The following is a 25,034-nucleotide window of genomic DNA, read 5'->3' as shown; positions in this document are numbered from 1 at the left end:
GAAAAGATCTGATGCAGTGAAAGATTAAAAAAAGATTTATTATTTTTTATTTCTGTATAACCAGAGTGATGTGTGTGTGTGTGTGTGTGTGTGTGTGTGTGTGTAGAGGTCCCAGCAGCAGCAGGCCTGCAGCAGCTGGTGGTGATGAAAGAAGAGCCTCCAGAGCAGCAGGAGTGGAGCTCCAGTCTGCAGCAGGAGGACTCTGAGCCCCCCCACATTAAAGAGGAGGAGGAGGAGCTGTGGAGCAGTCAGGAGGGAGAGCAGCTTCAAGGACTGGAGGAGGCTGAGACCACCAAGACCACATTCACTCCTGTCCCTGTGAAGACTGAGGAGGAGGAGGAGGAGAAACCTCACACTGACCCACATCCAGAGACTGATCCAGGACCAGAGGTGAGGATGGTGGACTCCTCAGACCCAGAGACCGATGACAGTGAGGACTGGAGGAGGACGACTGAGCACAGTTTAGGATCAAACTCTGAGGAAAAGGAAAAGAGGTCAGAGAAGAAGAAGCACGAGTGCTCTCAGTGCGGGAAAACTTTTAAAAATAAAAAACAAATGAGAGCACACGTCACAACCCACACAGCAGAAAAACCGTTTGGTTGCTTCACGTCTGGGAAAAGTTTCTCCCAGAAAGGTTTACTGACCTGGCACGAGGAGATCCACTCTCCAGCTCACACAGGGGAGAAACCACAGAGCTCACAGCTTCATCAGAGCCAGAGTGAAGAGGTGGAGACAGCAGCTGATGGAGAGGACTGTGGAGGGGAGCTGAAGAGCTGCTCTCTGTGTGGGAAAACATACGAACAGAACGAGCATGCAGCCAAACACATCACTCGCCTCGGGGAGGGACTGTCCAGCTGCTCGGAGTGCGCTCAGACGCTAACGTTCACGGGGAGCCCAGACCAGCAGCAGGAGGTGAAACCTGCAGAGAAACAGCTGTTCAGCTGCTCCGAGTGTGGGAAGAGGTACACCCAGAAACACCGGCTGGAGGCTCACATCAGGACCCACACAGGAGAGAAACCCTTCAGCTGCTTCGAGTGTGGGGAAAGATTCAGCTACGAGGCAAACCTGACCCGGCACATGACCATGCACATGGGAAGGAAACCGCTCAGCTGCACTTACTGCCACAAGGTCTTCTACTACAAAGGCCTCCTGGCTGAGCACATGAGGGTCCACAGCAAGAGGAAAACCTTCAGCTGCTCCGACTGCGGCGTGGGATTCAAGCTGAAGCGCGAGCTGACCGCTCACACTCTGGCTCACGAGGAAGAGAAGCTCCGCTGCCCCGCGTGCGGCGAGAGATTCCCCGACCCGTTCGTCCTGAGCGTTCACATGAGACAGCACACAGGAGAGAAACCCTTCAGCTGCCCCTTGTGTGACAGAAAATTCACACAAAAGTGGCACATGACAACTCACATGAGACTCCACCGAGGAGAGAAACCCTTCAAGTGCCCCGACTGCAACCAAAGATTTCACAGCAACAGCGAAGTGAGCGAGCATCAGGTGGTTCACGTCCAAGAGAAACCCTTCAGCTGCCTCGAGTGTGGGAAAAGATATAAACACGAGAGAAAACTGAAAACCCACATGAAGGTCCACTCACAGGAGAAACCCTTCCTCTGCTCTGAGTGTGGGAAAGGATTCTCCAGAAAGGTGTTACTGACTCTGCACGTACAACGTCACAGCGGAGAGAAACCCTTCGGTTGCTCTCAGTGTGATAAAGGATTCTTTTCGAGGGAGGCTCTGAGCAAACACCTGAGGGTCCACGTGAAGAGGGAGATCCTCTTCTGCCCCGAGTGCGGGAAAGGCTTCAAGTACGTGGCTCACCTGCAGTCTCACCTGGCCGCCCACAGAGGGGAGGAGCTCTTCTGCTGCTCCTACTGCCCGCGCACCTTCAGCCACGAGGAGACGCTGAAGAGACACCTCGTCTTTCACACCGAGAAGAAGCTCCTCAAGTGCCACGCGTGCGCCAAGAGATTCTGTAACAACAGCAGCTTGATCCGACACATGGCCACGCACACGGCGCGGCGCCCGTTCTGCTGCTCGATCTGCAACAAACGCTACAAACAGAAGGGCTGCCTGAAGGTCCACATGGCCCTCCACACCCAGGAGAGACCCTTCACCTGCGACGTGTGTGGGCGGGGCTTCTACATGCTCTCCCTCCTCAACAAACACAAGCGCCAGCACTTTGGATCAGCTGATCAGACGTCGGCCCCCTGCGGAGCGGCTGCAGTCATCAAGGTGGAAATCCAGGATCCAGACCCAGACCCTGGACTGGATATCAGTCCACAATCTGAGGCCAGTCTGTGAGTCAAACACCTGAAAGTTTCCTGAAACAAACAGAAGAAACGAAAACAGACTCAAACGTTTCACTGACGTGTTTCATGTTTTTATCTTTTACTGATTCTCTTTGATTTTTATTCAACAACATGAAGAAGACGTTTCAAACCAGTTTTTATAAGATCCTGCTCAGGGCTCCACACACACACACACACACACACACACACACACACACACACACACACTGAGGCATGCAGTGGCTCTGGTTCGACCTGTTTCATACGTTTGTGACGTTGTGGTCAAACTGCTGATTCTTCTTCAGTTTGGATCATTTCTCTGAATATTTCTGATAATTCACATTAAACTGGATGAATTCTGTTGAACAGCGCGTGTTGTTCTTTTCTTTAGTCTTTATTTTGTCCCTCTGGTGCCTCCGTAGCTCATATCAATCTGTTCGCTCTGATTGGCCGGCCGTCGACAGACACACGCAGCGCGTTGCTCTGAGCTCCTCCGTGTGTTTCATGAAGAATCGTTGTCAGTCCAAACTTTGAAGGTAGTGATGATTGTTGACGCTCCGACACCTGATCTGAAAACATGCTTCACTGATACAGAGCTCTAGTACGCCATCTAGTGGTCAATAAAATGAAGTGCAGTTGAAATGTTAAAGTCATTGTTTCATGGATGTTTGGTTTCACACTCACTCACACAATAAAATACATTTTAAAAAATAAAAATAAAGTCGATGTTTTTGTGACGTCTGACTGAAGTTCACAGTAGCTCCTTACTTTAGTCTGACATCAGTCATATCACACCCTAAAACAAATCTAAATATCACTTAACTTAAAAGATTTTGATGATGGTTTTGAGGCCAGATGTCTAATATTATTTTTTAATTTAATTTATAATTAATTCGTCATAATTAGACAGAAATCAGAGCCACAGATGCCAGTGATGAAATCTGTTTTGTGTGATTTATAATTCTCATGTTATGATGCTCAGCCCAACAATAACTGTTTACTCTGAGTAGTCTATCACGTTATGTTGGATCACATGACAAAATGAGCCAATCAGGTGCTTCGTTTGACGTCCGAGCCACAGCAGTGGTTCGATTCACTCAACTGTTTCAGACGTCACTCGTCACGTGACCGATACACGCTCAGCGCTTCGATACGTTTGCTCCAGGAGCTACGGCGCATGTGTCAGAGCCTCGGGTATCAGCGGATCATCACTTTTTAAAGGTTTGATCCTCAGAGGGAAGTCTTGGGAAGTGTTTGGAGTTTACTCAGAGTCACAGCAGGTGACGCGTCAGTTTGTTAATATCACAGAGAAACTATGAAACCTTTTCTTTTACTGAGGAGCAGGATTTACAGTCGATAGGAAACAACTTCAGGGCCAAAGATAAGAGGCAGCTCCAACATGTTTGTTTATTTCAATAATTATAATATTTTTTTTTATTCATAGACAACATCCACAGTTTAAACCCACACATAGAGAGGGAAACAGACTGTATCAGATAAATTAAGCTGAGAGATTTTAAAAAGAAATGAAAATCATCAACAAACAGCATCTGAAGCACAAACACGAGTTTCAGCGTCAGAGCCGATCAGACCAACACTCCTGATACTTTTCATCTTTCAGAGAGAAAAACAAAACAGCTTCCACTAGGTGGCGGTAAAGCGCGGGCTGCTGATGCTGGCCGCTGTAACAACAGAAGAAGAAGAAGCCGTGTTTTGTTTCCGGGTCTGGTCTCGGGTCTTCTGGGCTCAGTAAGAACCAGGAGCTGATCCGTTTTCCTGCAGGATCCTAAAAACACTTTTAGGGGTCCTGCGGTTCCGTTCTTGTGTTTGGATCATGTCCGGATCCCAGAGTCCTGCAGCTCCATGCAGACGGTCTGACCTGGATCGGACGGACCCCGTTGGACCCACAGCCTCGTCCGGGAGTGATGGGGGGCTCAGACGAACCGAACCGGTCTGTGAGGTCTCATCAGCTGATCCGAAGCAGGTCGCAGGTAGGTCCCCCTTTGCTCCTGAAGTACGGGAAGAGATTTGACCCAAAATGATTCACACACGTGTTCATCAGACCCACAGATCCACGGATTACACGCGTGTTTTTTTATTTATTGCTCGTGTTTATGATGACTCACCGTGTGTAGACCCTCAGTTCCGCCTGTGACGCGTTCAAAGTGAAGATCAACGACCTGCTGATTTATTTATTATCACCGGTTTATTCCTGGGACAAACGTCCCGCAGCTTCAGAGACTGAAGGTGTTTCCATGTGTGGAAGTTTGACTCTCCCTCCACTGGGGGGCAGTGTTTCTGTCTGCTCTAAACTAATGTTCCAGTGTTTGACCTTTTTAAAGATCATTACACTCTTCAGCCGACCAATCAGAGCTCTGATTACAGACTCAGGTGATCTCAGGTGATCTCAGGTAACTTCACTCAGGTCTGATAGATTTCCCACAGCCTCGTCTGTTTTTAAATCATGTCACAAAGTTTGATTTTTACCACGACCTGTTTCTGTGTGTGTGTGTGTGTGTGTGTGTGTGTGTGTGTGTGTGTGTGTGTGTGTGTGTGTGTGTGTGTGTGTGTGTGTGTGTGTGTGTGTGTGTGAGTGTAGAGGTCCCAGCAGCAGCAGGCCTGCAGCAGCTGGTGGTGATGAAAGAAGAGCCTCCAGAGCAGCAGGAGTGGAGCTCCAGTCTGCAGCAGGAGGACTCTGAGCCCCCCCACATTAAAGAGGAGGAGGAGGAGCTGTGGAGCAGTCAGGAGGGAGAGCAGCTTCAAGGACTGGAGGAGGCTGAGACCACCAAGACCACATTCACTCCTGTCCCTGTGAAGACTGAGGAGGAGGAGGAGGAGAAACCTCACACTGACCCACATCCAGAGACTGATCCAGGACCACACACTGACCCACATCCAGAGACTGATCCAGGACCACACACTGACCCACATCCAGAGACTGATCCAGGACCACACACTGACCCACATCCAGAGACTGATTCAGGATCACACACTGACCCACATCAGGACTCTGAGGACAGGGAGGACTCTTCAGACCCAGAGACTGAGGACAGCTGTGAGTGGGAGCAGACGGTGGATCAGGATCACAGAGCAGAGCTGAAGACCTGCTCCCTGTGTGGAGAAACTTCCAGAAGGACTGAAGATCTGATCCCACAGAGTCCCCCTGCAGAGAAACCCTTCAGCTGCTCTGAATGTGGTAACAGTGGTAATAGACACAACTCCATGTCTGCTCTGACCCCTCGTCACAGAGAGGACAGGAAGTCTATCTGCCTTCAGTGTGATGATGCCTTTCACAATAAAAGCTCTCTGAACGTACACATTAGCGCTCACAGCCGGGAGAAACTGTTCAGCTGCCCCCAGTGTGGGAAAGGATTCAGGCGAAAGTGTAACTTGATGGTTCATATCAAACACCACACAGGAGAGAAACCCTTCAGCTGCTCTCAGTGCGGAAAAAGATTCACACGGAAAGGAAGTCTGGTTGGACACATGATCATTCACACGGGAGAGAAACCCTTCAGCTGCTGCGACTGTGGAAAAAGATTCAGCAGAAAGTCCGGTCTGACGATTCACATGAAACACCACAAAGGAGAGAAACTGTTCAGCTGCTCTGAGTGCGGGAAATGCTTTACCCAGAAATGCAATCTGACCGCTCACTCAAAGATTCACACAGGAGAGAAACCCTTCAGCTGCTCTGAATGTGGTCAGAGATTCACCCGCCGGGGTCGTCTGAGAGAACACTCGAGACTTCACACAGGAGAGAAACCCTACAAATGCTCCGAGTGTGGAAAAGGATTTCATCAAAAAGGAAATCTAACAAAACATCTGGGAGTTCACTTCAAAGAGAAACCCTGCAGCTGCTCTGTGTGTGGGAAAATGTTTAACAACAAGTCTGATCTGACAGCTCACATGGCGGATCACTGAGGGTCGACTCCTTTCACCTCCCATCCCTGAGACCTGAGACTCAAACTGAGGAGCACAGAGGGAGGAACAGGAGGCGAGTGAGACGGACAGACACAGATAGCGTTGTTAAACCTGAAACCAAAGACTTTCCTGATGAACAGATGGAGACAGGAGACCAGAGGACACGAGCCGGGTGTGACGAGTGCAAACATCAGAAACAGGAAGAAATCAAACAACAAAAAGTTTCAACATCAAACTCATAAACGTGAGACATGATTCCACGCAGACGGTCGGGTCATTGTGCCGAGTCTCTGAAGCCCGGACAGAGTTTTACATCAGACGTGTAAATGAACACCGTGATGCTGAACTCTCTCTCTAGTGCCCTGAAGAATCAAATGTCAATGACTCAACTCTAAAATGTCTGAAAATCAACGTCAGTGTGACGGTTTATTTCCTGCTGCTGTCAGCGACAAAGTTTCTCTGTGAAACTGATCTGAGACCTCAACAGTTTCACTCATTAAAATCTCAAATGTCACTAAAATCATTAAGACCTCGACTCATGTTCCCACTGATTAAACAAGAGGACCAGAGGACTCTACTGGCTCCTGTTCCTGGTACTCAGTCCAGTTCCTCTTCATATGAGTCACAGGACTGAGAGTGACAGGAGAGAGTTTTTAGGTTGGAATTATTAAACACATGAATTGTTGCTACATGTTATTTATGCTGATATCATGGTGACACTGAACTCATCGAGGCAGATAAAAAAAGTGTTTAAAAAATAAATAAGATTAAAAAATATTTTCAGGAGCAGAACTGAGCTGAGATGTGAACCCCTCGGTCAGAGTTTTCATCACTAACAGAAAAATAAAGGAGTGAACTTCCTGTTGGTCTGCAGAGGATCTGAATGATGCTACTTCCTGTGGATCATGTGACCAGTGGAATGTTCCAAATTAATTTAAGAAGCAGGAACAGAGTTCAAAGTGGCTGAAATAAATCTTTGAAATTCTTTTGTTAAAAAAGCATCAGATGGATGAGCAGGACACTTTGCTTCATATAAAAATGTTTTATCCTGTATTGATACATTTTATTATGTGTGAACAGAAACAGCTGATTCAGCGCGGTCAGCTTCACTGTGTGGTGGTGTTTGGATCGACTCTTTCTGCTGATCTCACGCTGGACTTTGACTGATTAATGTACCAGGTCTGTTTGTTTCACGTAGAGTTTTTATTTCTTTATTTATTTGTTTACTATGAGGAAAAGGAGCAAAATGTAAAAATACAAACTCAGTAAATCTAAACCAAATGTAGAAATAGAAAAACGAAGCTGAAATAAAAGTGAGAACAAACAAACCTGCCAAAACTTTTAGATTTAGGAATCTAACAAAAAGAGGTTCCTGCAGATTCTCCCTGTCAGTATTTATCATTATTTACTATTATTTATCATTATTTATCATTAACTTTATCATTATTTATTATTATTTATTTATTATTATTTATCATTATTTATCATTATTTATCATTAACTTTATCATTATTTATTATTATTTATTTATTATTATTTATCATTATTTATCATTAACTTTATCATTATTTATTATTATTTATCATTATTTATTATTATTTATCATTATTTACTATTATTTATTATTAACTGCATCAATATTTATCACTATTTATTATTATTTATCATTATTTATCATTATTTATTATTATTTATCATTATTTATTATTATTTATCATTATTTATTATTATTTATCATTGTTTATCATTATTTATTATTATTCATTATTAACTTTATTATTATTTATCATTATTTATCATTATTTATTATTATTGATCATTAACTATATAAATTTAAAGTCTTTCTTATCCAGAACTATCTTTCCACTTGTATCCAGACTAACAAACTGCGGTGCATTAAACTCTTCTTTTATTTTGAAGGCCGGATATACTTTGTCGTTCCTGTTTTCCTTCCGGGTCACGTGGCCTTCCAGGGCTTAGCGCTGTTGTCGTGTGGAGATGAGCTCGGTAAACTCAGAGTAGGAGTATTTCCGGTCTCCGCCGCAGTCTGGACCCGGATCTGGGTCATGCTGGGCTTCAAGGACCTGACGGAGCTGTTCGGCCGCCGGCTGCTCGCTGCGGCCCGCAGAGACTCCGAGGACCAGAGGTCGGGACACGAAGCGGAGGAGCTGCTCAGACAAAGACGGGTCCTGTCCGTGATCCGGATCCCGGAGATCAAGCTGCACAGAGCGGGTTAGCTTCACTTTGTTACTCTGTTATCACCGCGGATGTCTCTGGAAGGTTAGCCTCCAGCTAACGTTAGCATCCGGAAACAGACAGTTAGCTTCAGCTAGCTTCGGCTAACATCAGATCAGCTTCATTTAAAGATTCACTCAAAGCACAGACGCTCAGAGGCTGTTCACAGCAGAGAGAGGAAACATCACCCGAGGAACAGAGGAGGAGAAATCAAACTGAGGATCAGAGGAGGAGAAATAAAACTGAGGATCAGAGGAGGAAGGAAAGAGATGAGACACAGAGAGAGAGAGATGACAGGAAACAGGAAACACATCAACAACAACATGAAGAACACACACATCTGCTGTGCCACACACACACTCACACACACACACACACACACACACACACACACACACACACACACACACACACACACAGGTCAGACTGAGGTCACAGCTTCATGCTAAAGTCACAGTAACTGTAGTCTGTAGGGGGCGCTGCATGCTGTCTAATGCTTCTGGATGTGGTCTGTATTTTTTTTTATTTTTAATTTAGTGATACCAAAGTTACAATTAACAATAGACACAAAGTTACAGCCAGAGACTAAAATACAGTTATGCTCAACCAAGACGTGCAAAGACAAAACAAAACAATCAGAGAAAAAGTTAAAAAAGACAAAAGAAAAGACTAAAAATGATAATAGTCCAGAGCTGTGTTAGTTACCAGAGTGAGGATATGAGCAGTAATGTGTGCTCCTCTACGAAAGAAAAATATATCGCAGCATACTGGAAAATATCATGTCATATATCAGGTAATATTTTCCCATATATGAGATTTAGTATTTATATTTTCCAATATATTGCAATATATGGAAAGCAGCAATCATTTGTTTATTTTGCAATAAATTACAAAATATTTCATGGATTTATAATATATTGTATATGTGCCCTCAATATATTATTCCATGTATATCAAATATATAATATATTGGAAAATGTATTGGAAAATAATATATTACAATACATTTAAAAAATATATTGGTTCATATTTTATTCGTAAGGGCTGAGTCAACGAGTTTTAAAGTATTTGTTCATAACAGAAGTTGTTTTCAGAGCTAATAATGTCATTAAGTCTGTTAACAGTTGTGTAGTGATGTGGTCTGACTGATCTGTTGGGTCAGTTTCACAGTGAACTCCTCTGGTTTCCAGTTTTTCCTTTAATATAAATGTTCAGAATCATCAGATCTTAACATGTAGTTTTTTATTAATCATTTCACAGCAGAATCATCTCATTTGATTTTTAATCTTACACCAAACGTTTTATCGTTCACTGAAAATAAATCTGGATTTTTATTTTTTACAGCTGATGAAAAAAACACACTTCTGTATATAATCAACACATGGTTAAAAAAAGTGAATTAGTGGATCAAATGGGCTTTAGTGAATTTGTAGAAGTAAACACTTTATTATAACAGGAAGTGACGAGATTTACTGGTTTAACTTTGCATCATTTCACTCCTATCTGACCTCCTGCAGGTTCAGTGGCTCTGATCAGCTGATTTATTAAAAACAATCAACAAGTAAACAAACAACAGAGGAGCTCTGCTCTGAACTCTCAGATGGAAAAGAAAAAGATAAACATTTGTTTGAAACATGAACTCATCACTTTCTCTTCATCTCTCTGTAGTTTTTCCTGCTGATACTGAGGAGATGAAAGAAGAGCCTCCAGAGCCGCAGGAGGATGTGAAACCTCCGTACATCAAAGAAGAAGAAGAGGAGCTGTGGATCAGTCCGGAGGGAGAGCCGCTGGGAGGAGGAGACATCATCAAGTTCACATTCACTCCTGTCCCTGTGAAGAGCGAGGATGAGGAGGAGAAACCTCAGTCCTCACAGCTTCATCACAGACAAAGGCAACAGATGGAGACAGGAGCTGATGGAGAGGACTGTGGAGGACCAGGAGCAGGACCAGGACCACACACTGACCCACATCCAGAGACTGAGTTTCAGTCAGAGACTGAAATCAAAAGTGAAGAGACGTCTGAGTCTGAGACTGAATACAGCGACGATAACGACGCGGAGCGGCCAGGATCAAACTCTGTAGAGCCAGAAAACAGAGCAGAGACCAATAACATGAGAGCTCACGCTGGAGAGAAACCCTTCGGCTGCTCTGAGTGTAGCAAAAGGTTTGCCAGGAAAGAAAGTTTGGCAAACCATATGAAAATCCACATGGGATGGAAACCGTTCAGCTGCTCCGAGTGTGGGAAGGAATATTTTAAGAAGTGTTACCTGACAGCTCACATGGAACACCACACAGCAGAGAAACCGTTCAGCTGCTCTGTTTGTAATAAAAAGTTTAGCTTTGAAGAGAATCTGTCTGAACACATGAGGGCGCACACCAAAGAGAAAACCTACAGCTGCTCTGAGTGCGGGAAAAAGTTTTACAGAAAGTCCGGTCTGACATCCCACATGGAACATCACACTCGAGAGAAACCCTTCGGCTGCTCCGAGTGTGACAAAAGATTCACTCTGGAGATCAACCTGACCAGACACATGAGCGTTCACACCAAGGGGAAACGCTTCGGCTGCCCTGAGTGCGGGAAAACTTATACCTACAAGTCTGCTCTGACCGCTCACATGGCATACCATAAAGAAGAGAAACCCTTTGGATGCTCTGAGTGCGGTAATAGATACACCCAAAAAGCTTTCCTGATTAATCACATGAGGCGTCACACAGGAGAGAGACCCTTCGAATGCCCCGAGTGCGGTAAGAGATTCAACCACAAAGGAAACATGATGAAACACATGGTGATTCACGGTGGAGAGAAACCCTTTAGCTGCCCTGTGTGTGGGAATAGATTTACCCTCAAAGAGAGTCTCAGAGATCACATGAGAGTTCACACGGGAGAAAAACCCTTCTGCTGCCCTGAATGTGGAAAAAGGTTCAATCACAAAGGAAACATGACCAAACACATGATCGTTCACTCAGGGGAGAAACCCTTCTGCTGCCCCGAGTGTGGGAAAAGATTCAACCATAAAGGAAACATAGCTAAACACATGGCTGTTCACGTGGAGGACAAGTCCTTCTCCTGCCCTGAGTGTGGGAAAAGGTACAAACACAAGAGCACTCTGTCTGCACACATGGCCCATCACAGCGAGGAGAAACCCTTCGTCTGCACTCTCTGCGGGAAAAGGTTCCCTCTGCCCTCTCTGCTGAAAAGACACAAGTGTCGTCGCTATCGCTCAGCGTTTCCATCTCAGACCCCGCGCGCAGAGGAAGCAGTCCTCCAGGGGGGCGATCAGGATTCAGCTCCTGAGTCTCGACCACACGTGGTCCCCTTCCCAGGTCTGTCTTCAGATTTAGAAAATTAAGACCAAACTTTAAAAACTGAGAACAATCAGGAAGACTGAAAGTGTCAGGCCTGGCGGCCTCGCCAAAATCAATCTGAGGAACTGAAGCAGACTGAGCGGACACACACACACACACACACACACACACACACACACACACACACACACACACACACACACACATACACACACACACACACACTTTAAAGGAGTCAGATGAACTCATCAAACTCCAAGTTGTACAAAGTTTCTCCTGAATTTAATGAATTTAATGATTGAACTTGTCTGACTGTAAACCTGAAAACCAGTAAACTCGTGAAACTGGATTTCCTGTCATGTGACTTTTTTTCCCCCTGATGTGATGAATGTGTGAGCGAGTGAGAAACCAGACGGATGTATCAGCTCAGTGGATCTGAATCTGTTTTATTTAAAACCAGGAGTGAGGTGTTTTTGTAACAATGTGATGATGATCTTTAAAATTATTTCCTGAATTATTTCATCACATCCACCGTGTCTGATCCTGGTGATGAACTGATCATGTGACGTGTTTCAGACTGCTCGGGGTATTTCAGGGACACATGTGTGAACGATCTGACGTGATGTTCCTCTCAGGAAACGAGGGCGCCGTCCGTCCAGAGCGTCCATCTTAAACACCAAATAAAAACAGATGAATATTATGAATCTGTTGAGAGAAATAACAACGATCAGCTGTTTCTCCCGTCACTAACACTTTGACCCGTCCTGTAAATATAAAGCGTTCTGGTTCAGGAACCGTCTACAAACAGAATTCTGTTTCTGTCTCTGTGTTTTTTACAACAAAACTAGAAACTGTAATTGATGACTTCACAAACCAGAAGCAGCTTTTGTGTTTGTGTTTTTCTTCCACAGAGACTGAAAACGTTGTTGCTCACGCTCTGAAGTCGCAGAGAGGTTCAGAGACAGAGAAGAAGAGCGTGGACAGGAAGTTCCTGCAGCGTTGATGAAACAGGAAACACAGCAGCTCTCTGTGTTTGTGTCAGAGCAGGAAGCAGCCGCCGTGGTTAAACCCAGAGGAGGCTCCTCCCTGAAGCCCCACATCCAGACCAGTACGTGGTCATTTACCATCTCAGAAACATCTCCAGGATTAAAGGAATAGTGTCTAAACCTGACTTAGAGAGACTGATCCACGCGTTTGTCTCCAGCAGGTGAGATTACAGTAACGGCCCAAACACTGGACTCTCAAAACCAGCTGTAAGACCAGAGTCAGAACATCCAGAACGCTGCTGCTCGGGTCCTGACCAGAACCAGGAAATACGACCATATAAGTCCAGGTCTCAGGTCTCTGCACTGGCTTCCTGTGGCTCAGAGAATAGACTTTAAAACAGCTCTGCTTCTTTACAAGTCCCTTCATGGTCCAGCACCAAAGATCATCTCTGACATGCTGGAACCATATGAACCATAACATACGACAACTGCTCTCCTCTTTTAATTTAATTAATCATTTTAATGTTTTATGATGTGATTTTATGCGATGATTTGATTTTGCCTGCTGTGATTTATCTTATGTTAGCTGTTTGAATTGCCTCGTGTATGAATTGTGCTCTGCTGATAAACCGGACTTATTTCAGGCTTGGACAGAGAGTGACACAGACACGAGCTGTTGTTCATTGTAACACACTTCAAAACATGTCTCTAACGTTTTTCTACAATGTAATTTCAAGAACAACCACACTTCCGTTTCTTTCCTTCAAATTAAAAGCCCTGAACACCATGTTTCACAGAGAAAACTCATCCCCTCAGAGACATTCAGAGCATTAAACACAGAAGAGTCAAACTGACTCGGGTTTGTTCTCACACTGACTCCTCTTCACAGCAGAATCGGTTTAACGTGTTTTTAAAACCGAAATGCTGAACCGGAAATGGAAACTGGTTTTATTTTGAAAGTGACCGGCCTTCTTCCGGGCTGACGGCAGAGGAGCTGCTCACGGTAGAGGTCTGCGGTGGTCTGAAGAGGTCCAGAACCAGACCCGGTTCTGCTGGAGGGGGGGCAGTGACGGTGAAAACTGCGGCTCAAGACCTGAAGACCCGGAAGAACCGGACTAGGAGTAGGTCTGAACCCGAACTCTGAACCTCCGAGCCGTTAGCTTAGCTTCATACACACACACACACACACACACACACACACACACACACACACACACACACACAGAGGAAGAGAGAGAGATAGCGTCAGGAGCTAACTATGGGGTTAGCATCAGGGCGATGATGATGATGATGATGATGATGATGGTGATGGTGATGATGATGATGATGATGATGATGATGATGATGATGATGGTGATGATGACCCCTCTGAGATACTGGTCTTGGTCTGAGGAGGCTTTAGGACCCTGTTTGGGGTCAGTAAATGGATCAGAGCTCTGTGAGTCCTGCAGGTGCTGAGTTCAGGTCTTGATGTGGATCAGGTCTGAGTCCTGGCTCCATGTGTCAGACTGATCTGGTCCCTGGTGGCTGTTTGTCTCCTCTCTGTAAAACCTGCTTTAACTTAATGAAGAAGTGAAACAGAGGATCAGGATCAGACTGATCTGGTCTTCATGTTCAGTTTCTGATCATAAAACTTTATCAACATTTACAAAACTCGACCTGTTCATGTTTCTGTAAAGTCTGTTATGATTGATTGATTGATTGATTGATTGATTGATTGATTGATTGATTGATTGATTGATTGATCGTGGCCTCGGCCTGAAGCATCATGAGATGAGCTGAGGGTGGAAAAGCTTTGAGGATTTTCACAGTAAAAGTCCCGTTAATACCAAATCTTCAGCTCTCAGTGGAGATTCATCCTCCTGGTTTCCTGAGACCCGGTCCAGACCCAAAAACCAGAGAGGACTTATTAACTGATCAGCTGATCTTTGGTGGAAATGAAAAAAAAAACACATCAGATATTTCTCTTCTAAAGATGATTTTATCAGGATCGTGTTTACTTACATGTGTGTGTGTGTGTGTGTGTGTGTGTGTGTGTGTGTGTGTGTGTGTGTGTGTGTGTGTGCAGGCCTGCAGCAGCTGGTGGTGATGAAAGAAGAGCCTCCAGAGCAGCAGGAGTGGAGCTCCAGTCTGCAGCAGGAGGACTCTGAGCCCCCCCACATCAAAGAGGAGGAGGAGGAGCTGTGGAGCAGTCAGGAGGGAGAGCAGCTTCAAGGACTGGAGGAGGCTGAGACCACCAAGACCACATTCACTCCTGTCCCTGTGAAGACTGAGGAGGAGGAGGAGGAGAAACCTCACACTGACCCACATCCAGAGACTGATCCAGGACCACACACTGACCCACATCCAGAGACTGATTCAGGACCAGAGATTAGGGTCAAGATTGAGGACTCCTCAGAGACTGAGGTCAGTGACTGTGATGTAGAGGGGAACAGGGAGTCTGAGTCTGGTCTGGACTCTGAGGGACTCAGAGACGCCCCTGTTGAGCGTAGATCTGTGGAGCGGTCGTACAGCTGCTCCGAGTGCGGTCAGAGATTCGACCGTAAACCACATCTGAACGCCCACATGAGGATTCACACAGGAGAGAAACCCTTCAGCTGCTCCTTCTGTGGTAAAAGATTCTCTCAGAAGGGGAATTCAATCAGTCACATGAGACTTCACACCGGAGAGAAACCCTTCAGCTGCTCCGTGTGTCAGAAGAGGTTCAGATACAGCGGAGACGTCAGCCGACACATGAGGATCCACACAGGGGAGAAAAACCTCAAACACAGGGTCAGCCACCTGATCAAAGACCACATCCTCACAGGACCAGGACCAGGACAGGGACCAGGACCAGACAGGAACAGAAACATGGACATAGAAGGATATTTACCATCAGGGACAGCGATTAAGACTGAGGAGTCTGAGCTGGAGACAGAAGGTCGTGATGATAAATCTGAGGAGACGAGAGATCATCAGCCGAGCCTTGAAAACTCTGAGCAGAGACTGAAGGTGAAGAAAACTCACAGCTGCCCTCAGTGCGGGAAAACATTCAAAAGAAAATGTCATCTGAAAGAGCACATGAAGATCCACACAGGAGAGAAACCCTTCAGCTGCTCCACGTGTGGGAAGAGATTTGCTCGAAAATACCCTCTGACCCAACACATGGTGATTCACAGCTCGGAGAAACCCTTCAGCTGCTCTGAGTGCTGGAAAAGATTTACAACCAGACGGAGCATGAAGAGGCATCGGTTAGTTCACGGAGGAGGAAAAACCTTCAGCTGCTCAGAGGCTGTCCGAAGATCCAAGTTTAAAAAATATTTAACAGGTCACAACGAAATCCAGCCCAGAGAGGAGCCGCTCAGCCCGTCTGACCATGGAGCAACACACACAGCAACTACGACAACTACGTCAGCAGAGAAACCCTTCAGCTGCGCCATGTGTGGCTCAAAATTTACCCAAAAAAGAAGTCTGACCAGACACATGACCACACACACAGGAGAGAAACCATACAGCTGCTCCATGTGTGGAAGACGGTTTGCCCGAAAAGGAAATATGAGCCAACACATGATCATCCACACAGGTGAGACACCGTTCAGCTGCTCTAAGTGTGGGAAAAAGTTTAATTCCAGAGGGAGCATGTACAACCATCGGTTACTCCAGTGCAGAGAGAGAACGTTGAGCTCCTCCGAGGGTGTTTTAGGATCTGAAAACGTCAAAGATGAACCCATCTCCGTGGAAATAAACACAGGAGAGAAACCCTCCAACACCTCCGAGAACAATCAGAGCGACAGAATAACTTCCCACTGTCACATCCCAGTTCACACGGAGGAGAAACCCTTCAGCTGCTCCGAGTGTGGCGAAGGATTCACACAAAGAGGAAGTCTAAACAGACACATGATCCTGCATACAGGAGAGAAACCATTCAGCTGCTCTACCTGTGGGAAAGGCTTCACCCAGAAAGGAAACTTGACCAAGCACATGATTGTTCACACAGGAGAGAAACCATTCAGCTGCTCCAAGTGCGGGAAAAGATTCACCCAGAAAAAATATGCAGCCAAACACATGATCCATCACAGAGGAGAGAAACCCTTCATCATTCAGAGCAGCGGGGCGTGGTGCTACTGACTTCAGCCGCTGTCAGTGGAAATCCAGCTCAGCAACAACATCATGATCAGAGGGATCAATGAGACGATCAATGAGACGATCAATGAGCTGATCAATGAGATGATCAATGAGCTGATCAATGAGCTGATCAATGAGATGATCAATGAGATGGATAATGAGCTGATTGTTGATCACATGAACAGTAATAACAGTTGTGACGGTGCTTTGTACAGTTTGTATTTCTGTATATCAGGCTGTGTGATATTCACATGGATTAGTTCTTGATTTACTGTTTGTATTTATTTCATAAAAAAGAAATAAAATTATGTTTTTCTGTTAAAATCTGTAAAGGAAAAAAAAGTGTTTGTGAAAGTCTGGTGTTGTATTTGCTTCTTTGTGTTAATTCATTCATCAAATGTTAAAAGATTTTAATAAAATCAACAGTGGCACTTTATACTCTAAAAATCAAACATGTTTCCTCATTTATTCTTTACATTTTGTTTACATATTTTTATAATTTGCTTAAATTTGCTGAATTTTCTTTTTTTGAGTACAAAGAAATGTCTTTTTCTTTTTTCTGTTTCTGTTTTTATGAGTTTGACATTTTTAAAGAGTCACTGTGGTAGAAATAATCCTAATCTCTTCCTGATTCTGTTGTTATCTGTGTTTTCTTTGTTAATTCATGTTCTTATGTCCATAGTAATTCATCTTAAAATCTGTTGAATGAATATTATTTTTGTTTGTGATTTTGTTGTCAAACTTTGACCTCTTTGAGTTTTCAGCGTGCTGAGTTATTGAGACTGTCAGGTTTTCCTTGTTTTTATTCTCACCTTGGATGAAGTGAAATCAATGAGCCGCAGAGATTTTTTTTATATTCTCCATAAATTAACCAATGAGATGCTGTCATGCTTTAAAACAGCCTGACGCAGTGAAACTCAGAATCACAGGAGCAGCTGACAGTGTTAGGGGAAGTTTCTTATTATTATTGTTATTAATTATTCTGACTGAAGGTGGAGTCTGTGTCTGATCCTGGGAACAAACACTCAAACGCTGCGGCTGCACAGCGACTTAACAAACTCAGCATCTGTCGTTGAAAAACCTGGACTCTGATGTTAGCTGTGGTTAACTGTTGTTTGCTGAAGCTGTTGTCATGGAAACGGGCGCTACGTTGAACGTCACATGTTTCTACAGGACCCCAGAGGCTCCACAAAACCACCTCACACGGAAGCTGTAACTGAAACTGAGCTTTTATTTTGAAGGCCCACCAACGTCACAGGAAGTAGTGTTTTTTTTCCATGTCTGAACGGCCATTTTCTTTGGAGCACGGTCAGTCTGCGATCAGAGGAGTCATCGAGCAGAGAACAGCTGAATGTGACGAGATCACCTGAGAGGGAGCAGGTTGGTGGTTTCTCTTCATTAGCCTCAGCTGTTAGCTTCAGCTGTTAGCTTCAGCTGTTAGAGGAGAGCTTCTGCTTCTCCTCACTCCTCTCCATCTGTCAGACACCTTTACCTGAGCACACACACACACACACACACACACACACACACACACACGCACACACACACACACACACACACACACAGAAGCTGTTATTAGCACAGACTAACACAGTTGTAGTGTTTCTGCTGGTTTTATCTGGACTTGGAAAGTTAAACCTCAGTGTTGTTGTAGTACTGACTGCGTCCAGTAGGGGGCAGTGATGCTGACTCCTTTGAACAAACCTGCAGGGACAGGAAGAGGTTTCTACAGATCTCTGCTCCTCACAGGAAAAACCTTTGAGCTGTTTTTAACTTTTGATGCTTCAGGTCAGAAAACTCAGTAAATCTTAAAGATTTCAGTTGTAAAACGTAGAAAGGAGACGATTTAAAAACAAAATCCTTTAAATATAAAAGTTTGTTCACTCTTCTTCTCTGTAATGGTGTTTAATGTTTCTGTTCATGTGGATTTAAGAGAACTGTGCTTCATCATCCCAGAGTCTTTGCTTTCTGAAACGTAACGACCAGATCAGAGAGAAATAAAGGTCTTCAGTCGGTCGGTCGTCTCTGAGAGTTTTATTTTGCTCTTTAAAAAAGAGGAACAGTTTACAGAGGCAGTCTGCAGGGTCCAGGCCGGAGCCGTCTGACTTTGGTACTCTTTAGATCCCTTTGGGGGGTTTCTCTCTGAAACAGATCTACACCGCGGGAAAGAACTGAGCAGAGTCATGATGCTAAGCTAGCAAAGAACATCACACTGATCCTCCACAGGAAACACCACTGCTTCAAAAACAGGAGAACCAACACAGGCTGATCCTGATCCTGATCCTCAGCCTGATCCTGATCCTGATCCTGATCCTGATCCTGATCCTCAGCCTGATCCTGATCCTGATCCTGATCCTCAGCCTGATCCTGATCCTGATCCTGATCCTGATCCTGATCCTCAGCCTGATCCTGATCCTGATCCTGATCCCTTTTATTTCAAGAGCTCATCTGTGTGTCAGTCATCACTGAGTTTAGAAACTTCTTGTTTCATTTTACAGGAACAGGATAAATTGTGAGAATAAACTTTAAGGTGAAACTGATTCATTCAAACTAATTTTATGATAAATTTCATTGATTCATTTCCTGAGCTGCTTCTCCTGTTCAGGGTCGCGGGTGGGTGGAGCCTATCCCAGCTGTCTTTGGGGGAGAGGCGGGTACACCCTGGACTGGTCTCCAGCCAATCACAGGGCTGATGATCAATTATTATTATTTTTTCCTTTTTAAAAAAAAAAGATTATTAATCATATTTTTGAAGTCTTTATCTTTTTATCTTTGTTTTTTTTATTTCATTCTCAGGCAAGACCTTATATATATATATATATATATATATATATATATATATATATATATATATATTTAAAATCATAGTTTTTTTCTCTTCTGTTCTTTCTCTGGTATTGATCTCGTCCTCCTGAAATCTCTCTTTTTATTGTTTCATTTTAATTTTGTGAAGCATTTTTTAACCCTGTATGAAAAGGTGTTACATTCATTAGTCTTTTTATTTATTTATTTATTTATTCATATTGAGCCTGTTCTTTTTCCTCTGCTGGTCTGTCTCTGTCAGCTGTAGTTCTCTCTTTCCGCCGCTCTCACTCCCGTCCGGTAGGTGGCGGTAATTCACCTTTAGGCTGCTCCCCTCCGCCAATCAGAGCAGGCAGAGAGAGGAGCGGAGTGTTTCCGGTCCTCTGAGCGTTAGCATGAAGAGATGTGTGACGGTGAAACGGGAGAGAAAAACTGGTCTTAAACCAGGGTCTGGATCCGGGTTCTGGTCCCGGTTCGGAGGAGAATGTCCGGTCCTCGGGTCTCCTCTGAGCGGAACCTTCCCCCCGCAGCCCGCACGGACACAGCCCCGCCCGGACACAGAGAGGAGCCACACCGACACAGAGGAGCCCTGGATGGAGGTTCAGCAGCTGGAGGGGGTCTACAGGGACCAGGTCTGTGATCCGGTTTCTGACCATATATACACATTATCTGTATACGCTGTGACGAGTCCCCTGATTCAGTGAGGAGTGATCTGACCACTTACTGTTTCAAACCAGTTCAGGTTAAAAATACTGATCACGTCACTGTACGTCACTGTGCGTCACTGTACGTCACTGTGCGTCACTGTGCGTCGCTCTTCTGGTCGTTGTCCTCAGTAAAAAGATTTATTTAATTTATTTTTGGGCCTCAGGGAGTGAGGAGAGTCACGTGATCAGCATGAGATCAGCTCAGGTGTGTCACCTGTGACCAGAGATGCTGGAGGAGGGGTTTGACTTTTACCTGAGGAGAGATGAGTCCAGACTCTGTAGACCGGGGTGCCCTGACCAGGCAGAGTGAGTCAGTATCAGCTGATCTTAGTGAAACAGAGCCAGGATCCACGGAGCTCAGCGTCAACACAAACATGAAGCTGATAAAAACAAACCGACTGAAACAAAGAATCAAAAAAAGAAAATTAAAACTGAAACTGAACCAGAAATAATTCAGTCCAGGCTTTCTTAGGTTTTTTGTTTCAAATGTATAAATTATACTTTCTGTTGTTTGTTGTAACAAACATGTTTCCCAGCTTTCAGTAATCTCTGTCTCTGCATCAGACTCAGATGATCCTTCGTTAGAGTCACAGTCACACAGATTTAAACCGTGCGGCTCCATGAGGCGATGGGTGTGGTCCACAGCTGCTGAATGTAACTAAAAAGTAACTTATAACCTTACTTAGTTACTTTTAAAATCAAGTAATCAATACAGTAACTAAGTAACGATTTAAAGGAGTAATCACAGGTTACTATGGCAACACTGGGTGTGTGTGTGTATCTGTTATAAACCAGTTCCTGATAAAAAAACAGGCTCCTGTGCCCCCTTTGAACCAATCAGATAACACCTGCTGCTCTGGACCAATCACAGCCACCACACCTGGACCAATCACAGCGCCTGTACACCTGTGTAGAAATATGATGACAGATTATGTAATAATCTGATGATAGACTCAGTATTTATGGCGTCTGGTGTGATGAAGGCAGACCTGAGCCACAGAGAGACTCAAAGACCAGGGTCAGGTTTTAAGGTCCCCCTTTGAGCCACAGGACGTCAGGAGGATTTTAAACTGAGCTCAGACTAAAGCAGCTAGTCTGCTTTAAACCCAGAGATTAAACCAGAGATTAAACTGTTCAGATCTATGAAACCAGGCTCAGTGACAGAATGACTAGGGGTGTAACGGTACATAAAAACCACGGTTTGGTACAGTTTCAGTACAGTATGGAACAACAAAACCATCTGCTTGTTTATCATGTTTATTAAACCAAAACCTTAACCATCATACAGCGAGGGGGGGGGGGCTCTTCCAGCTCCTGTGGCTACGAAGCTCTTTGATATTCATCTTCTGATTGGCTCACCGTGAGACGTCACGTCCACATGATATGCACATGATGGCAAAGCACCAATCACAGACCACTTTCCTCATGAATATTAAAACGCCTTCCCTGCTCAGCCAATCATAGACGAGTACTCACGTGAATATTAATGAGCCATGTGCAGCGGCTAACGTAAACTTACTGGACTCGTTCATACAGCTCTGTACCGAGCCGAACGGCCTCATGGAGCGTGACACCTCTACTGACACAAAGAGCTGGAGGTGGAAGCAGGACAGACGGTGTCAGAGTCATTTTCTGAAAGTCATCAATTTCCTTTGTCTGTGTGTGTGTGTGTGTGTGTGTGTGTGTGTGTGTGTGTGTGTGTGTGTGTGTGTGTGTGTGTGTGTGTGTGTGTGTGTGTGTGTGTGTGTGTGTGTGTGTGTGTGTGTGTGTGTGTGTGTGTGTGTGTGTGTGTGTGTGTGCAGGCCTGCAGCAGCTGGTGGTGATGAAAGAAGAGCCTCCAGAGCAGCAGGAGTGGAGCTCCAGTCTGCAGCAGGAGGACTCTGAGCCCCCCCACATCAAAGAGGAGGAGGAGGAGCTGTGGAGCAGTCAGGAGGAGGAGCAGCTCCAGGGTTGGTCCGGGGTGGACTCCACCACGTCCCCCTTATCTCTGGTCACCGTAAAGAGTGAAGAGGAGGAGGAGAAACCTCAGTCCTCGCAGCTTCGGGACTGTGGAGGACCAGATCCAGATCCAGCGATGGACTTACAGCCGGAGATCGAGGTGAAGATCGAGGACTCCTCTGAGGCTGAGACTGAGGATGAGGATGAAGATGAGTTTTTTGGGTCTGCAGAGCAACATCCAGGCGTCAACCCTCTGGAAACCATCACAGAGACCACAGACAGAGCACACAGCTGCTACGAGTGCGGGAAAATCTTTAAGAGGAAAGGTCACCTGACGGCTCACATGATCGTTCACACAGGAGAGAAACCCTTCAGCTGCTCAGAGTGTGGAAAAAGCTTTAACTGTAAAGGAAACCTGACCAAACACATGATCATTCACACAGGGGAGAAACCCTACAGCTGCTCCGTGTGCGGCCGAACATTTAACTGTCGAGGAAGTATGACCCGCCACATGCTGGTCCACGTGGACCAGAAGTCCTTCAGCTGCCCGGAGTGCGACAAAATCTTTAAGAGCAAAGGAAGTTTGAGCCAACACATGTCTGTTCACAGAGAGGAGAAGACCTTCAGCTGCTCCGAGTGTGGGAAAATCTTCAAGAGTAAAGGAAACCTGACCCAGCACCTGTCCGTTCACAGTGGAGACAAACCCTTCACCTGCACCGTGTGCGGGAAAAGGCTGAAGGGACGGTACTACCTGGCCAAACACATGAGAAACCACACCAGAGAGAAACCGCTCAGCCGCTCTGAGTGCGAGGACTTCAACCCCTCAGAGAGCCAGGTGGATCACCAGGGGGAGGAGCTACCGTACATTGTCGTAGAAATCCGTTAGTTCACATCAGAGAGAAACCACTAGGCTGTCCCTAAGTATACACATCAGTCAGAAAGGTCTCGCCATCCGGAAGATTCTTCAACAACAGCCTCAACGCTGAACGTAACAGCATCGGGAAACGCTCCTCCAAACAGGAAGCATGAGACGTAGAGAGAAACCAGTCGGCTGTTTCTGTGGGAACGGCTGTTTGCTGACCGTAGTCTGAAACCAGATCAAGTCTCAAACATCAGTGTTAGAAATACAGAAACAACAACGGATGAGTTTCATTAAAGATGAAATTAAGCAAGAGGAGGAAATGTTTTTAGATTTCCTGGAGGAGTGCTTTGAAGAAAGTGTTCAGTTTTTGTTTTTTGTCATTTAATTATTATTTTCAGTGGTTTAACGTTCGTTTTATATTTTTCTGGAAAAACAAAATCATGGAGAGATTTCAGGATCCTGTTTTTGTGAATCAAACATTTTAAAGGCGTTAAAATCACATCACAGCAGAATCATCACGTTTAATCTTAAACCTAAAGTTTTATTGTTTGTTGAAAATAAATCTGGAAGAGTTTAACTCTTCATCTGTACAGCTGATGAAAAAAAACCTTTAACATTTAATCCACACATGGTTAAAAAAGTGGATTAGTCCTTTATGGACTTAATGACTCTGTGGAGTAAACACCTCGTTAAGACGAGCAGAGAGAAGATTTAACAGATTTATTCTCGTCACTTCACGTCTGATGTTAGTGTTGTTGTTTTGTAGTTATAATACCGTCTCACTCCAGTAGATGGCAGTCTGAGGATTTTACAGGTCTTCACAGACTGCAGCAGAGTCCAGTCCAGACCGGGTTCAGGCTGGACCAGCAGGTGATGCTGGTGCAGGAGGAGGTTTGTAAAAACAGCCAGAGTCCAGACGAGGACGCGGGTTAGCGTCCTGTCGATGATGAAGAGGAGGGTTTCTGTGATGAAGGTCAGAGTTCAGGGATCAGAGTCAGACCGGCTCGTCTGTGAGTTTCCTGATGTTTCCTGTGGCGCTCTGACCCTCCTCTCCTGACGCGGTGCTCTGACTGCGTCAACGAAACAAAGACTCCTGGAGACTGAGTCCTGACTGGATCCTGACTGGATCCTGACTGGATCCTGAAAACCAGACTCTAAGTTCACGAGCTTCATCAGATCCACACAAACAGAACGAGCTGCTCTGATTTCCTGTCAGGGAAAAGACTCCTGGCTCTGCTTCCTGTCTGCTCACCTCGTCTGGTTTAACCAGGAAATAAATTCATCTTTAAAAGTTTGAACCTTACAGAGACAAACTTCAGGCCTCAGCTCTGACTCCTCACTCTGCGCCGTCACGTGTCTGTTTTCATGTTTCTTCTTCTCTGGTATCAATAAAAAAATCTCCTGATTTATAACTCGGCTCACTGTGTTTGATTTTTCACTTTTACTCAACAAACCTCGTGCTGGGGCGCCCCCTGCTGCTGGTTTAAAGAAACTGTTTCAGAGAGACCTCCTTCAGGCTCCTGTTGAGGAATCAACAGCTCTGAATAGATCACAACAATCATCTATAGCTTCCCAAAGCATGCTGGGAGATGTAGTCCTGTGATTCTGTGTTTATCAGGTTTCTGCTCACAAACAGTGAAGGTCAGACCAGGTTTCTAGTGGTTTTCACTCACCTGGATCTGATCCTCTGACGGGGTTTTGAGGGATGAGTTGGAGCTCTCGAGTTTGTTCAGGTGAGGATCGTAGACGATGTCGTTTCAGTTCCTCTCTTAAACTACTTCCTGTTTTTCTTCTGTGTCAGTGACAAACGCTCTCTCAGGTGTTTTTAAAGGAGACTTTGTGTGTTTCTGGCCGAGCTGTGTGTGTGTGTGTGTGTGTGTGTGTG

General features: G+C 45.1%; 4 protein-coding genes across 5 annotated transcripts in view; all 4 read left to right on the top strand.

Moving 5' to 3' along the window:
• Positions 1-2,534, top strand: part of LOC141802649 (uncharacterized) — a 5,666-nt gene extending 3,132 nt beyond the window's left edge. Inside the window, exon 3 of the mRNA XM_074686222.1 lies at positions 512-2,534. Coding sequence (XP_074542323.1) covers positions 512-2,301 — 1,790 coding nt within the window. The 3' untranslated portion in view covers positions 2,302-2,534. The remainder of the gene's footprint in view (positions 1-511) is intronic.
• Positions 2,535-4,006: 1,472 nt separating this feature from the next.
• LOC141802636 (uncharacterized) lies at positions 4,007-11,939 on the top strand. Of its 2 annotated transcripts, XM_074686201.1 has the most exons (3): positions 4,007-4,279; positions 4,906-5,130; positions 10,305-11,939. In XM_074686201.1, exons 1-3 carry the CDS (start codon positions 4,123-4,125, stop codon positions 11,792-11,794), a joined length of 1,872 nt encoding a protein of 623 aa, XP_074542302.1. In that variant the 5' UTR covers positions 4,007-4,122; the 3' UTR covers positions 11,795-11,939. The 2 variants fall into 2 exon arrangements, with proteins under 2 accessions (XP_074542302.1, XP_074542303.1); XM_074686202.1 differs by lacking the exons at positions 4,007-4,279; positions 4,906-5,130 and adding an exon at positions 8,127-8,441 and having other exon boundaries at positions 10,113-11,939.
• On the top strand, positions 5,257-7,528 carry LOC141802642 (uncharacterized). Its single transcript, XM_074686214.1, has one exon. The coding sequence runs from the start codon at positions 5,511-5,513 to the stop codon at positions 6,207-6,209; it is 699 nt and encodes a 232-aa protein (XP_074542315.1). The 5' UTR covers positions 5,257-5,510; the 3' UTR covers positions 6,210-7,528.
• Positions 11,940-12,752: 813 nt separating the features above from the next.
• On the top strand, positions 12,753-24,536 carry LOC141803245 (uncharacterized). The gene is made up of 5 exons (XM_074687207.1): positions 12,753-12,858; positions 12,958-12,968; positions 15,005-16,833; positions 20,090-20,274; positions 22,152-24,536. The coding sequence occupies exons 1-5, from the start codon at positions 12,753-12,755 to the stop codon at positions 23,171-23,173; spliced, it is 3,153 nt and encodes a 1,050-aa protein (XP_074543308.1). The 3' UTR covers positions 23,174-24,536.
• The last annotated feature ends 498 nt before the right edge of the window (positions 24,537-25,034 follow it).

Source organism: Halichoeres trimaculatus, unplaced genomic scaffold, assembly GCF_033239565.1.
Source record: "Halichoeres trimaculatus isolate MK-OKI-2021-1 unplaced genomic scaffold, fHalTri1.1 fHalTri1_scaffold_14, whole genome shotgun sequence".
NCBI classification, from domain to species: Eukaryota; Metazoa; Chordata; class Actinopteri; order Labriformes; family Labridae; genus Halichoeres; species Halichoeres trimaculatus.
The sequence above is the reverse complement of the archived record's forward strand: the minus strand, read 5'-3'. Positions and strand labels throughout refer to the sequence as shown.

Bases quoted from the DNA above. Each gene is read 5' to 3' on its own strand.
- LOC141802636 (XM_074686201.1), top strand. From the start codon at position 4,123: ATGTCCGGATCCCAGAGTCCTGCAGCTCCATGCAGACGGTCTGACCTG. The intron at 4,280-4,905 runs GTAGGTCCCCCT...CAGCAGCAGCAG, and splicing joins TGATCCGAAGCAGGTCGCAG to GCCTGCAGCAGCTGGTGGTG. The intron at 5,131-10,304 runs CTCACACTGACC...AGGAGGAGAAAC, and splicing joins GGAGGAGGAGGAGGAGAAAC to CTCAGTCCTCACAGCTTCAT.
- LOC141802642 (XM_074686214.1), top strand. From the start codon at position 5,511: ATGTCTGCTCTGACCCCTCGTCACAGAGAGGACAGGAAGTCTATCTGC.
- LOC141803245 (XM_074687207.1), top strand. From the start codon at position 12,753: ATGAAACAGGAAACACAGCAGCTCTCTGTGTTTGTGTCAGAGCAGGAA. The intron at 16,834-20,089 runs GTGCTACTGACT...GTCTTAAACCAG, and splicing joins ATTCAGAGCAGCGGGGCGTG to GGTCTGGATCCGGGTTCTGG. The intron at 20,275-22,151 runs GTCTGTGATCCG...GTGTGTGTGCAG, and splicing joins AGGGGGTCTACAGGGACCAG to GCCTGCAGCAGCTGGTGGTG.